General features: G+C 34.8%; 4 protein-coding genes across 4 annotated transcripts; 3 read left to right on the forward strand and 1 right to left on the reverse strand.

The window, feature by feature from the left end:
* Positions 1-281: 281 nt before the first annotated feature.
* LOC106370149 (transcription factor PRE5) lies at positions 282-1,254 on the forward strand. The gene is made up of 2 exons (XM_013810210.3): positions 282-739; positions 996-1,254. The coding sequence occupies exons 1-2, from the start codon at positions 614-616 to the stop codon at positions 1,146-1,148; spliced, it is 279 nt and encodes a 92-aa protein (XP_013665664.1). The 5' UTR covers positions 282-613; the 3' UTR covers positions 1,149-1,254.
* Positions 1,255-3,766: 2,512 nt separating this feature from the next.
* Positions 3,767-5,094, reverse strand: LOC106370150 (uncharacterized protein At3g28850-like). Its single transcript, XM_013810211.3, has one exon. It carries the CDS (start codon positions 4,820-4,822, stop codon positions 3,809-3,811), a length of 1,014 nt encoding a protein of 337 aa, XP_013665665.2. The 5' UTR covers positions 4,823-5,094; the 3' UTR covers positions 3,767-3,808.
* Positions 5,095-6,256: 1,162 nt separating this feature from the next.
* LOC106370151 lies at positions 6,257-7,473 on the forward strand. The gene is made up of 2 exons (XM_013810212.2): positions 6,257-6,654; positions 6,830-7,473. The coding sequence occupies exons 1-2, from the start codon at positions 6,298-6,300 to the stop codon at positions 7,256-7,258; spliced, it is 786 nt and encodes a 261-aa protein (XP_013665666.1). The 5' UTR covers positions 6,257-6,297; the 3' UTR covers positions 7,259-7,473.
* Positions 7,474-10,966: 3,493 nt separating this feature from the next.
* Positions 10,967-13,678, forward strand: LOC106369476 (mucin-5AC-like). Its single transcript, XM_048771578.1, has 3 exons — positions 10,967-11,387; positions 11,497-13,143; positions 13,228-13,678. The coding sequence occupies exons 1-3, from the start codon at positions 11,040-11,042 to the stop codon at positions 13,528-13,530; spliced, it is 2,298 nt and encodes a 765-aa protein (XP_048627535.1). The 5' UTR covers positions 10,967-11,039; the 3' UTR covers positions 13,531-13,678.
* The last annotated feature ends 1,113 nt before the right edge of the window (positions 13,679-14,791 follow it).

The following is a 14,791-nucleotide window of genomic DNA, read 5'->3' on the forward strand; positions in this document are numbered from 1 at the left end:
ATCTTGACTAATATATCAATACCACTGGATGATATTGCATAACATTAACAAAAATAGAAAAGAAATTACGTATCCATTTCACACTGATATAATGCCATATATTCATTCACATTTACCCTCTGGGTATATTTATATAGATGATATATAAAAGTATATTTAATTTTTAAATGATTTTGGCAAGAGGTTATCAAGTCTATTTTTCTATCCCATTGCATCATTGTCTAGGTTTATTACTCTATCACTCTCCTGTGGTCCTTGACCTCTTTAAATTCCTCTTATCACTTTCTCAATTTCTTTATATCTCTATACCCCGATACACTTTCTTGCACTTCCTTCCTTATTTCTTCTCTTCTGATTGCTTTCCTCTTTCTTCTGTCACATCTTCAACACAATACAAAACTTGTGGGATACATAAAAACCTCTAGTTTTACTAGATATATATAGCTTCCCTCCTTTTCAGCCCTTATTAATACCACCTTTATTTTTCTATATCCATCTCCATCTCTTATTTATTGTTCAATCAAGAGACAGAGAGAAAGCACACGAGTTAAGGGTTATTTTCTTGAAACATTGTAGAGTTACAGCTAATCAATAAGTAAAAACCTACAAGAAAATGTCTAACAGGAGATCAAGACAATCTTCAAGTGCTCTGAGGATCTCCGATGATCAGATGATCGACCTTGTTAGTAAGCTTTGTCAGCTTTTGCCCGAGATTCGTGAACGGCGCCGTTCTGATAAGGTATATTACATTATGCATAACATTCATTTCTTTTAACGTCTTCAAAGTATATATTTTGTTTTTATAAGAAATTTGTTTCCCTTTTCGTTAAAAGAAGCAGGGCCACAAATCAATAAAGAGTCGAAACTTTTGACTCCGGACAACGTTATTGTTTTCTAATTTGATAAAATGAAACTCGAAAAGCCATGTTTGTGTCATTGTGTGATGCCCGTGCATGTATGTGGTTTGATGATGTTTGCTCTTAATAATATATTAGGTGTCAGCATCAAAGGTACTTCAAGAGACATGCAACTATATAAGAAAGCTGCATCGAGAAGTTGACAATCTCAGTGACCGTTTGTCGCAGCTCCTGGACGCCGTTGATGAAGATAGCCATGAAGCTTCCGTCATTAGAAGCTTGCTCATGTAACCTTCCAATATATGTACTTATTATAATTTTTACCATATATATTTATTATATCTGTAATCGTGATTGTCCTTAATATATTTATTATAAACTTCTGAATTTTGGTCCAGCAGTTGCACTAATTCCTATTCAATAGTCTCCGAAATATATGTGTTATCTATTTACATAAACAATGGTAGGACTTTGAAGGAGAAAATTTTGATTCTCAAAATATTGGACACTGTGGTATCTGAACTCGATTGTGTCAGTTAAAGATTGAAGAAAATGCAGGGTGAACAAATATAATGAATAATCCATTATTACTATCTTGGTTTCCTTTAATGGATAAGTGGTATTTATCCATATCTTATTAAATATACAATTTAAAAAAATCTGTTGTAATAAAGAAAAGCATACATTACTTCTACGATACGTAAATTTTGTTATTTATTGGGTAAGCACCGGCTCATATTTACTGCGTCTCCAAATGCCTCTGACGTTGACGAAGTAATGAGAGGTTTGACATATAAATATATTCGACCAAATAGGCATGCGTGTATATGAATGCCCGACAAATCTATTTGAAACTTTGGTTCATGGGCTGCCACGTAACTACGTCGATGTGTTAGAAATGTCCATGAAGAATTATTACTTTGACGAGAAATTCATGTCTCTTTCTTTATTAGCATCACGCATTATGTGATTATTAGTTTTGTTATTTTTAATAAAAAAAATACTAAATCTGTTTAATCTGGATATTAGTTCGTTTTTAAATTTTTATTAGTTTTTAATCTTCTAAAATATAACTATTATTTTAAATTAATATTAATTTTAGTTTATTCGGTTATAATGTGATTTTTTCGGTTTTTTGGTAAAAATCAAAAATTAATATTATTTGTTTATTTTCATGTTGTGAATTTTAGATAGTCGTCATGTCGAACCAATAGTTTCATATTATAGTTTCTAAACAAATAATAGTTTACAAAAAAAAAAAAAATTATTAAGATAAATCATTTCACTACAATTTGGACGATAGTGAAAGAAGCATTAAGAAAAAGTATTTCAACTTTCAAAAAGTTAAATTTTTCAGTTGTGATGAATACTTAGTTACAAAGTGCTCACATCAAGGTGTACATGTATATGTATATAAAAATATATAAAAATAGTTGATAAATATATAAAGATATTATTAATTAATATTAAATGACATTTTTGTTCAAATAATACATGAAAGATAAAATTAAAATTAATTTGAAATAAAAAAGGCCTTGGCATTAGTCATTTTTTCATATAAAGAACATAAAATTATATATGTAAATAGGGGTGGGCACATATCGAATATCTCGGTATTTAGAAGTATTCGTGTCGATTCGATATTCGATGACTCGGATACCCGAAATATTTTAGAATTTTAAAGAATATCCGATTTGTAAATAAAATAAAATTTTAAAAATAATTGAAACATTTAATAACAACATTTTATTAAAAAAATAAAACATTGTTTAACTTTTTAAATTCTAGTACCTAATATAATAAATTTAATTCATAAAAATATTGTAAAACTGATATAAAGTATAATATATATAACAATATATATAATTCTTTACATATATATATATATATATATATATGCATGTAACATATCGAATTATATATATGTTCCTAAAAGTATTGGTATTTGTTATTTGTTTCTTTTTTGGATATTGTATTTTAGTATTTGATTTGTTTCGTAGAGTTACGAATATCCAGATTTTTTTGGTTCAAATCAAAACGGATAACAAATCGAATCAAAATTTATGAATATTTAGCTCAACTTTATCCGTAAACAATAAAAATAATATATATATAGTTTGGCTTTTGATTCTTTATCTATTTTTATTCGAACCGAAAAGTCGAGAATTTTATTAGAACCATATATGTGAGTTTTATATTATTTTTTTAAAAACGCAAAGTACATAGTGTGAACATATTTATGAATATAGTGTGAACGCGTTAGCATACTTATTATCAAATCATTGTGAGACTGCCATGTGTCTATTATAGTGTGAATGCATTTATTACAATGCTTCTCTTTTAATATATAAGGGATACATAGAGTGGGCTAGGTTAAATGGCAGTAAGGTAAATATAAAGAAAATAGTACTAATGCCATTTATTGCCATTAACTAATTTCAATTATACAACATTTTATTTGGATATAATATGTTGGATTTTTATATGGACCGACTTAACAAAACTAAACTTTAAATTTAAGATCTTAAACTTTAAACTACACAAATCTAACAAAATGTAAATCATGAATGTAATTTTAAAGAATATACAACGACACACTTCTTAATATCAATTCATTTCATTTGAGCAGACCAGTTCTAAAATTTAGAGAATAATAAAAAAATTGTAAAGAATTTTAATTAAAAAAATTTAAACAATTTTAGGAATTTATATTCATGTACATTTTTTCTTTAACGTTTTAAAAACCATTTGCCAATGCTTCACTTGTTTATGTTTAGGAACGGTTTACATTTGAATTACAACCCTTTATCACAATCAAAAACCTATTTATATATGTACAATAAAATCTCCAGAGGCAAGAAAACCCTAAAACATTCAACACACAAACTTAAGTTAAAACAAACAAAACGAAGAGCAAGGTTCTCTTTCTGTATGTGTGTGTGTTCAAAAAGCTAATCACAACAAAGAGGACATCTAACGAGTCCATTCTCATTACAATCAGGACACGTTTGAAAACCATAATCTCTATCTTCCTTTTCACTTTCATCATCTTCATTGTACACTTTGCAGCTCCCCGAACATGTCTCACATGGCACAAACCTTATATCTCCACAAGCCTCACACTCTTTCCCATTACCATTTTTATTCTCTTCAACCCTCTCGCAACCTTCTAGAATCTTCTCAAGCTTCCCATCTTCATTCAACTTTCGAATCTCCTCTGCTCCCCCAAGATACTTCCTCCCCAAGAAAACTCTAGGTAAGGTGATTCCGACGTCATTATTGAATTTGCCCTCTAGTAATAACTCCTTGAGCTCGTCTCTAAAACTCGAATGCATCGATACATCACGCTCATCCACCCTAACCCCAATGCCTTTTAGTATAACCCTGACATCACAGCTATCTTCATATGTCTTCCTTATACCTCTAAGGCTTGTGAAGTAGAGTATCACATTAGCATTCTCCTTGGGACATTTACAACCACCATCAAACGAGAAGCTCCTAACGTGACTTGGTGACCGAAGAGGGCTAATGGAATCTTCAAGCCCGTCCATCATCTCCCACGTGTTGATCGTTTCTGGCTCTCCAGGAGGCGTCAAGATTGGAGTTTTGGGGACAATCTTGGGGATCTTGTCGTTCATCATACTTGACCATACTTTAGCTTCCATAAGCTTAGCTTGCATTTCCTTGTCTCTGTCTTCTTTCTGACCAAACCCATCTTCTTGTCGGTTCTCTCCGGATTGGTCGGTGGCAAGGTTACCGGTGAAATCTGCCAAGTGTATGCGGCTATGTCCGAAAGAGGAGTAGCAGAGCTTGAGAGATCCGAGGGTGGAGGAACTGAGAGCCAACATGTCGTCGGAATGTTGCGGTGGGTGTTGCACGGAGGGTCTAGGTGACATGTCTACCGGAGAATATCCTTGCCGGCAGTGTAGGCAACGTTTACGGTGCTTCGAGCTCGCACAGCCCATATCGAAAAACAGAAAATTTGACCAAAACAGAGGAAATTGAATTAAAAAAAACAATACGGGAAAGAAAATAAACACAATCAAATGATGTATCAAAGCTAGGACATGGATATTAGCATAATCATAATGATCATCGGAATCGTAAGTAGCCTCGTCGTCTGATTGCAAAATCTCTGTCAAAGAAGAAGCAAGAAATGTGGTGTTCTTGAAAAGAGAAAAAAAAATCAAGAACTTGTCTCAGATTGTTTTTGATTATTTATAAGGTCTACAGAAACCTTTTTTTGCCATTTGATAGTACTTTCTCTGCGTGGACTCCTCTTCTTCCTGCCAGTCGTTCTCTTGGAGGAGGGATTCTTTTACCTTTTTCAGATTTTACTTAAATTAGGAAACAATATCCACCGGTTTTAGAAAGAGTTCATAAATTTATTTTAATACATTCACTTGTCATTTCTTTTAAATTTTTCCACATTCACCTTCATATTTCCAGTATTCCAGGGATATTATTGTTTTCTTATGAACTTTCTTCAGCTTTACATCAAAATGTTTTTGCAAATTACTCAAAAAATTCCAGTGAGTTTTGTATTATTACTAAACATAAATAGGAAATCTGAAATTTCCGTGTCATTGTGATTCGAACAAGCATTGTCTTCCACTTCATTTTACATTAGTTTTAAAAATTCAAGGTGGGTAGCTGCCCCTCCCACAAACAACATATAGCTTCACCTACTGGTCATGAATGATGACATGTAACACAAACACATGTGTCTGAGAGGCAGCTGCCCACAACCGTATTTGAGACCATTTATTGTAAATAATTCTCTAGTTTGTTTTATATAAAAAGAGTAGTTTGAACTTGTCCAAACAGTTGATAAAAAAAAAAAGAAAAAAAAAAGAGAACTTGTCAAAACTGAAACAATAATGAGAATACTATAAACCATGACATCTAATCTGGTAGGAATACAACTGTAATGATTTTTTACTCGCTGTTTCATTTCAAGTTACGTGCTATCATCATAGGGTATGCACAAATTATTACTAGCTAGCAAGAAATGCTGTAACATGGAAGTGTGTGTTGCGTGTGACGAATCAGGCAGTGGTTTAACAAGCATGACACACCGTTTCAGTACCTATTATTTGCACACAGTTGAATTAATCGATTATATTACAAAATTTATATTATGTCTTGATCTTTCTAAATATAGATTGAAGAGAAACGCGGACAGCAACGTAAATTCATAATATAATTTTCTGGTGAACAACATAAATTCATGATTGCAGTCAAAAGAAAAGAAAACATGAGAGACTCTTATGCTATTCTCTAGCGACCTTTAAATAATCCACAATTTTCTCCTTTTCACTTAAAATAGTTTTTTTCAACGCATCTATATAAACTCACTTCTCCTAGAAACTAAAATCATCAGAAATTTATAAAAAAAAACAAAACAAAAATACATTAAAAGAAAAAAAAGAATAAGAAAATGGCTGATAAAAATGTACTAGCAATATGTCTGGTGTTTCTAGTAGCATCAACTGTGGTGTACGAGGCGCAAGGAACATTCTTGCTAAAGATGTACTTGAGGAGGAAAATGTTTCGAAGGGCAAGAGACTTTACACCATTCGCATGCAAAGGTATGTTATTTTTGATCAAGAGACTTCGAGGTGGGTGTCCTGCGACTAGAGAATTCAAGAAATTCTTTTCACTCTTCACGTCTTACGTTAAATTCATCAGCAATGCCTCGGCCACATCGAAAAGCACAGATACACAGATCACATCACAAGTTGATGGCCTAGCCAGTGCTATGTCTGAATTAACTGCTGTTAAAGGCAGAGCACCAGTAAGTCCTTACACAGGCTGGAACGTCCTATAATATTTATTTAGCTTATGTTTTTGTTAATGAGTAAGTGAAGTCGCACATCAGAAGATCTACCCACTCATCGTCAATAGGTTTTAAGTTGGAGGCTCGTAATAAACTTGAATTTAACATTTTTACTGATTTTGTTTTTGAACAGTCGAATACGGATTTTAGAGACGCAATGCTGTCAATGGGAAAAACTTTGATTGAACAGAAGAAAAGTGATTCACAGAGTACGACATTTCAGCAAAGGAAAGAGTTGGTCGTGGCTCTGGTGCAATGGACTAAAACCATCACTATATTGGTAAAAACTGCTGTGGAGTTGAGAGTAGGAAAGTCGATGGATATATCGAAGCTAGGGCTTGACGTTGATGTTAACTCCATTGTTGGAAGTGAAAGAATCGAAACTAGTTCCTCAAACATTACGACGGGAGGCCACAGCAACGTAAGCACATCCGGAAGTGTCACAACCACCAGATCAGAAAGAAACACTAAAACAGGATCAAACAATCATATTGGTGTAAGCACCGAAACTGGTTCTCCAAACATTAAAAACGGAAGTCAAAACAGCGGTTTATCACCATAAGTCAGCCTCGTTGCCTAAACTGGAAAATCTCTGTCGAAGAAGAAAGAAATAGATGTCGCGTTTTAGGAAATCCTTTGTTTCTCTATAATAATCCCTTTTATATTATTTCCTCCCTTTTTAGTATTTGAAGTTGTAGATAATTTTTCTTGTTCCAAGTTAGATGATATTTTCAGTTACCAATACAAAATTTAACAATTTATGTTATATAACCAATATAATTACACGGTTTATTTTATTATTGGTTGAAAATTAGATGAATAGTTAATGATGTTTTTATTTAGGATATATAAAAGATTAAACATTTTCTTAATTTATGTACTTGATCTTAAAATGTCATCTATTAAAAATGGAGGGAGAAATTGAAAAGCATTATAACATGTGGGCTGTGATATTAGTCATCCTTTTTTTTTGAACACCTGATATTAGTCATCCTTATAGAGTCCTAAAAAAAAAAAAATTTGTTCATTTAAATATATATTATATTTCTCATTAACTAAAAAATAAAATTAATTAGTAATCTACAAAAGTAATATATTCTTCTTTCTTTCTTTAAATAAAAGTTACGAAATTAATTAATGTTATTAAAATATACATGACAATTAATAATATTGAATAATAAAAGTTTGAAACAATTTAGGTATCCTCTATCATTTTTGTTTAATTTATATTATTTAAAAAATAAAAAATCATATTAACCATATAAAAATAGATTTTTTCGTATATGGTATATTCTGATTTTGAAAAAAACTACAAATCTTGCATTCAATTTTTTTATAAAAAGATATAAATAATCATAAAATCATATAATAAATATTCATATTAAAAAATTTATTAATATTTTTAAAATTAAACTATATACAATATAAAAATAAATAAATATTTTAATTTATAAAAAGATATAAATAATCATAAAATTATATGAGTAAAAAGGCTTGTTTAATAAATATTCATATTAAACAAATTATTAATATTTTTAAAATTAAACTATATACAATATAAAAATAAATAAATATTTTAATTTAGAAATTTTAGGAATATGCATCAAATATTGATAAAAATTAAAAAACTTATAATTTTAATTTGATCAAATTAGTAAAATATATTTTACATATTTTTACTACTATTTAAAAAAAAGATAATTAATTATTGTTTTAATAAAATATCTACTCCTAACACAAATTATTAATTAGTGCTGATTATTTATATATACTATTATTTAAGAAGTGATTTTGCTTATTTGTCACATTCTCCATACTTTTATGTTATTTTACTTATTTGTCATGTTTTTATTAGGTTTTAGTTGAGTTATTAATTTATTATTAGTTTTTAACAAAGTCATTAATATATTAATTTAAATAATATAACTATATCAAACTTTATAATTAGATATATAATTATTTTAATTTTGTTTATCTGTCATGTAATCCATGATTTTAGTTAATTTTGCTTATTTTTCATGTGTTTATTAGATTTTAGCTCAACATCGTTGACTTCACATGGTTTTCACCACTCAACATGTCGTCTACATCAGCAACTACGTCAGTGACTACTTCAAAGCAGACTCTTGCATCTTAAATCTCCTCCTTTTAGCTTTGTGTGCCGATCAAGCACAACATTCTTCTGGTTCAATAACCACGTTCCTCACTTGGAAAATTCCATTTCCACACCAAATATGCTTTTCTCTCTCACGAGACGTGCACCACACCATGTTTTTCTCTCCCATGAGATATGCATTCCTTGGAGGAACGTCACCATTCTCCCCATGCTTGATTGCATACTAAGCTAAAACATATGCTTAGATGTCAAGACTTACAAACACACACATCTGCCTCTTCATATGTAATCATGATACAACTTCTGCTGCAGCAGAATAAATTACAAGTCATGCATCACGATCTGATGCACCTGTCAAACTACCCTTCGACCAGCTTCTGCTGAGGACTTGGCTTCCTTCTTATGTCGTCTTCTTGACCATGAGCTCCTCCTCATCTATACCGAGTGCACTCTGCACTCGTTGTTATTGTCTTGGAGTGATTTTACTATCACCCTCTTGATGATCACCTCGCATCACTTTTTGACGCACTTCGATCTCTTTTACACGCCTAGTGTTAACACACACTACTGAAAGATTCCTAAGCCACAACGCTTAAGTCTCTCTTCTGTCAAGTACTTCAAAAACTACTTCAGCATGACCAAGACAACACTCAAGAGCTTTTTTCTCTCTATAAAAACAGCCTCTGTGTCGGTGTCTATCCCGACGATCCTCAGAGCTATTTTACCATTAACTCTATGTTCTTCAATTTATTTTCTTCAAGACATCACGAATATGGACATCTTTCATAACAATAATTGCAATTTTTCTTTCATTGGAATTGTACTTATTCCACTTTTTGTAAGTCATAAATTTTCTTCCCAAATTTATTCCTCTTGCCTTTTTTCTTAGATACTCCCTTGTTCTCCATGTCTCTATGACTCCAGCTTATTATCTTGATTCTTATGGTCTTCACCACTCAACATATCGTTTCCGTCAGCAATTACGTCAGCGACTATTTCAAGAGATACATCTTGCATCTTCAATAAGTAGTAACGCCTCTTAGGAAAGTCTCTTTGGCGAGAATCTCAGAACTTTTATGTTCTTCCGGATTAGAAGGACTCAAATAGGATACATGACATCCTTCATGACATGCGGTTACTAAAAACTAGATTTTCGCATTATCTGTTTTAGCTTTGTCCTCCTTTAGACAAATATTTGTCTCGCCACGAGTGCACTTGTTTACTTCAAGCAACTTCTGTTGACTTCTTTGACCAAAAAAATGTTATAAGTGATGAATAAAATTAGTTTACGCATTCAAATATTGGGGAATGACTCGATGATAGGAACATTGTAAAAGAGAGGAAAACCTACTTTAACAGATATTGATTTCTAAAATATAACTCTTGAATGTCAGTTTTCAGAAAGTTATTTAACTTTTCATATATTTTTAATTGCTCATTTGACTTTAGATTAAGAAAATCCTTAAGGTTTACTATAATTGTAGAAATTTGACGATTTAGCATATTCTCTCATTGACACAGGGACATCATAAATAGAAAATTTTGCCAAAAAAAAAACCCATAATAGTTTGTATTTTACATGTTTATCTTGGAGAAATTTATTATGTGATGTGACCATAGAAACAATAAATCATATATACACATTATTTGGTGTATAGGTTTTTTTTTACGTCAAACAACCATTCTATTACTGAAGCTATATAAGTTTATGAGACTATTTTGAACTAAATTATTGTTATCGGCCAGTGTTGAAAGATGTTTAGTTACAATGAAACTAACGAAAGTTACGTCAAAGGAATATGCACATATTGTTACTAGCTATAGTAAGAAATGTTTGTAAAATGAAAGCGCGTGTTGCGTGTGACGAATCAGTCAATGGTTTAAAAAGCATGACCCAAAGTTTCAGTATCTATTATTTGCACACAGCTGAATTAAATAATACAAATTTTAAATTATATTTTCGATCATTCTAAATATAGATTGAAGAGAAATGCGGACAGCAACATAAATTCATAATTGTCGTCAAAAGAAATAAAACATGAGAGAACCTTTCTTATACTATTCTCTAGCGATCGTAGATTAATCCACAATTTTCTCCTTTTCACTTAAAATAGTGTTTTTCTTCAAGGTATCTATATAAACTCAGTTCTCTCCAAACTAAATCATCCAAAAATTCAAAAATAAAAAAGAAAGAAAAACATTTATAAAACAAAAAATAGAGAGGAAAATGGCTAATAAAAACGTACTAGGATTATGTCTAATGTTTCTAGTAGTATCAAGTGTGGTCTACGAGGCGCAAGGAACTTTCTTGCTAAAGATGTACTTGAAGAGGAATTTTTTACGAAATGCAAGGAACTTTACACCATTCGCATGCAAAGGTATGTTATTATTGATTAGTAGACTTAAACGTGGGTGTCCCGCGACTGAAGGATTCAAGACTTTCTTTTCACTGTTCACGTCTTACGTGAAATTCATCAAAACGGCATCGACCACATCGAATACTGATACTCAGCTAACAACAAAAGTTGACGCCCTCACCAATGCTATATCTGTGTTGACTGGTGCTAAAAGCGGAGTAAGTACCTATACCGTAACACTGTAACGTTCGTATTGAGACTATGGTTAAAGAATTTTCAATGTGGATTATCTTAGATATTATTTTCTTACTGATCTTTTTGGAACAGTCGAATTCAAATTTTAGAGAGACCATGCTGTCAATGGGAAAGACTTTGATTGAGCAGAAGAGGAGTACTTCACAGCGCATGACACATCAGCAAAAGAAAATGTTGGTTGCGGCTATGGTGCAATGGACTAAAACGGTAGTTACATTGGTGAAAACGGCCGTAGAGACAGCAGGAAAGTCTATTGATGTATCGAACCTAGGGCTTGACGTTGATGTTAACTCCATTGTTGGAAGTGGAAGTGATGAAAGCCCAGAAAGCGGTTCAGGAAGCAATACTAATTCAGGTTCAATCATTTACGAAGACACTACCGGTGGAGGTTCAGGCAGTCCGAGTGGAAGTCCCGGATGCAGCCCTTCTTCGACCACGACCACACAATCCGACGGTTCTACCATGGGCAGCCAAAGTGGTACAGCCACAGAGAGCCCGAGTGGTACAACCACAGAGAGCCCGAGTGGTACAACCACGGACAGTCCAAGTGGAAGTCCCACGGACACCCCGAGTGGTACAACCACGGAGACCCCGAGTGGTACAGGCACGGGAAGCCCGAGTGGAAGTCCCACGGACAGCCCGAGTGGTGCAACCACGGACAGCCCGAGTGAAACAACCACAGAGAGCCCGAGTGATACAACCATGGGGAGCCCGAGTGGAAGTCCCACGGACAGCCCGAGTGGTGAAACCACAGACAGCCCGAGTGAAACAACCATGGGGAGCCCGAGTGGAAGTCCCACGGACAGCCCGAGTGGTGAAACCACAGACAGCCCGAGTGAAACAACCATGGGGAGCCCGAGTGGAAGTCCCACGGACAGCCCGAGTGGTGCAACTACAGAGAGCCAGAGTGATACAACCACGGAGAGCCCGAGTGATACAAACACGGGGAGCCCAAGTGGAAGTCCCACAGACGGCCCGAGTGGTGCAACCACAGAGAGCCAGAGTGATACAACCACGGAGAGCCCAAGTGGAAGTCCCACGGACAGCCCGAGTGGTGCAACCACAGACAGCCCGAGTGGCACAACCACAGACAGCCCGAGTGGTGCAACCACAGACAGCCCGAGTGATACAACCAAGGGGAGCCCGAGTGGAAGTCCCACGGACAGCCCGAGTGGTGAAACCACGGACAGCCCGACTGGTGCAACCACAGAAAGCCCAAGTGGTACAACCACAGAAAGCCCGAATGGAAGTCCCACGGACAGCCCTTCTGGTACAGCCACAGACAGCCCGAGTAGCACAACCACAGGTGGCCCGAGTGGAAGTCCCACAGACAGCCCGAGCGGAAGTCCCACGGACAGCCCGAGCGGAAGTCCCACGGACAGCCCGAGCGGAAGTCCCACTGCTAGCGAAGATGCTACTTCTAATACCAACAGCCAAAGCTCACAAAGTTCAACAAGTAGCTCATCAACAACATCAGCGAAAGAAGTCGAGATTCAAACATCCAAAGAAGCAAGGTCATTCATTCATGGCCTAGAGAAGAAGTACGCAGGAACCGTACAACTCGACACTTTCTTCGAGAAACTCAAGACTTCCATGTCTGCTTCCACAAAGATCTCTAACACAGATGAAAAACGCTTCGTTTCTAAAATGAGTTCTGCAGTTAGTTCAGTGTCCGAGGCCGCAACTACTGTTACTTCAAAGTTAGCCAAATCACCAGAGGTGTGTATGAAAAAAAATAACCATGTTTTCAGCTAATCTTATATTCTTTTGATTAAAATAATCTCATCTTTTTTGGTGCACTAGGCTAAGAACCGCATGGAATCTTCCCAAGAAAAATTGATGAATACTTACAAAGAACTAGAAGAGGTAAACAGTAAAATCGTGAGCGAGAATAAAGGCAAGACAGTGTCGTCCGCACAAAAGTCAGAGCTTAAGCAGATACTCAGTAAATGGGAACAAGTCACCACCCAGTTTGTGGAGAATCTTGTTTCTTCGAGTTCTTCATCTTCATCTTCCTCTCAGTCTCAGCAATCTCAACAGTCTCAAAAATCTCATCAGTCTGAACAGTCTCAGCAAGGCAGTACCATGAAGACTGAGACCAATTGATGCGACTCAAATCATCAAGAAAGACAAACTAGTACCGCCATATTTGATAATCAGTAACCAACTAGAGGTTTTTGTTTCTTTCAATAAGACTAAGATCGGTGTAGGCTGCAATGTCAACCGACGTATGCAAATAATGTACACTGTATGTGCTCTCTCTCTCTCTCTCTATGCTTTACAAAGAGAGTAAGCGAGACCCATTAAAAGGGATTTTGAATAGTGTTTTGTGTTCTTACCTATATATTTCTTTTTTTTTTAACTTGTATTCTTATGATCATGGTAGTTTCTAGGAAGACCAGTGGTTACAAATTTAATTGTGGAAAGGAATTAATAAGAGAATATTGTTATCTTACATTATAATATAATATATTTATGAAAATTTATCTAAATAAAATAATAAATGTTAGATGCAATTTATTCAGTCACTCATATATCATTTAAATGAACAATAACAAAACAATCTGTTTTGAAACAATGTTAAAATCTTCTTCTTTTTTTTGTCACTGGTATTATTAAAGAGTCAATGTCCAAAGTGGACAAAGCCCAACAAACTATAAAACATAAGGCCCAAAAAAGAGGCTGGCACTATACAAACAACTTTGGGCCGAAAGCCCATAAGGAAAACCGTAGAAGAAACGCAAGCTGACAAATCGCCACCACGTGTTCGATCGCCCTGCGATCAATGGACACGCATCAGGCTGAGACGCAACTTGCTTCCTCCGGAGTAAAGAGGAGATACGACGGGAGCTCCGCCGACAGCGGAGAAAGTGATGAAGAATCGCTCAAACAGAGCAATCTTTTCAACGATCCGAGTCGCATACCCGATTAACGCTTTAAACAAGAAACAATCATCTTCAATCCAACCTACACCTTCGATCTACCTGCGGGAACACCAGACATCTTTATAGATATGAAGAAGCCCGAAGATGAATCGACCCTTATCAAGGGGAGAGGGATTGATCGGAAGCGAGAGAGGAGAGACGATTGAGTGATGAAGCTGCGGGAAACGCTAATCATAAAAACCGAGAGAACCCCGGTGAAGAGCCGCCGTCAACACCGAAGAGGCGTGACGCGGAAACGGAAGCCGGACGTCCATCACCAAAGGAGAAAGCAAGGACGCCGGAGGCAGAGCCGGCATACCACCTAGAAGAAGATGCGTCTCCAGAAACAGAGAATCGGTCGGAGAAACCCGAAGCCGATTGAAATATAAACAAAAAGCTTCATCAGATCTCTATCTCCGTAAAAGATAAAGGTGAGGGAACGG

The sequence above is a fragment of the Brassica napus genome, unplaced genomic scaffold (genome assembly GCF_020379485.1).
Source record: "Brassica napus cultivar Da-Ae unplaced genomic scaffold, Da-Ae ScsIHWf_1206;HRSCAF=1726, whole genome shotgun sequence".
Lineage (NCBI taxonomy): Eukaryota > Viridiplantae > Streptophyta > Magnoliopsida > Brassicales > Brassicaceae > Brassica > Brassica napus.

Bases quoted from the DNA above. Each gene is read 5' to 3' on its own strand.
- LOC106370149 (XM_013810210.3), top strand. From the start codon at position 614: ATGTCTAACAGGAGATCAAGACAATCTTCAAGTGCTCTGAGGATCTCC. The intron at 740-995 runs GTATATTACATT...ATAATATATTAG, and splicing joins AACGGCGCCGTTCTGATAAG to GTGTCAGCATCAAAGGTACT.
- LOC106370150 (XM_013810211.3), bottom strand. From the start codon at position 4,822: ATGGGCTGTGCGAGCTCGAAGCACCGTAAACGTTGCCTACACTGCCGG.
- LOC106370151 (XM_013810212.2), top strand. From the start codon at position 6,298: ATGGCTGATAAAAATGTACTAGCAATATGTCTGGTGTTTCTAGTAGCA. The intron at 6,655-6,829 runs GTAAGTCCTTAC...GTTTTTGAACAG, and splicing joins CTGTTAAAGGCAGAGCACCA to TCGAATACGGATTTTAGAGA.
- LOC106369476 (XM_048771578.1), top strand. From the start codon at position 11,040: ATGGCTAATAAAAACGTACTAGGATTATGTCTAATGTTTCTAGTAGTA. The intron at 11,388-11,496 runs GTAAGTACCTAT...TTTTTGGAACAG, and splicing joins TGACTGGTGCTAAAAGCGGA to TCGAATTCAAATTTTAGAGA. The intron at 13,144-13,227 runs GTGTGTATGAAA...TTGGTGCACTAG, and splicing joins AGTTAGCCAAATCACCAGAG to GCTAAGAACCGCATGGAATC.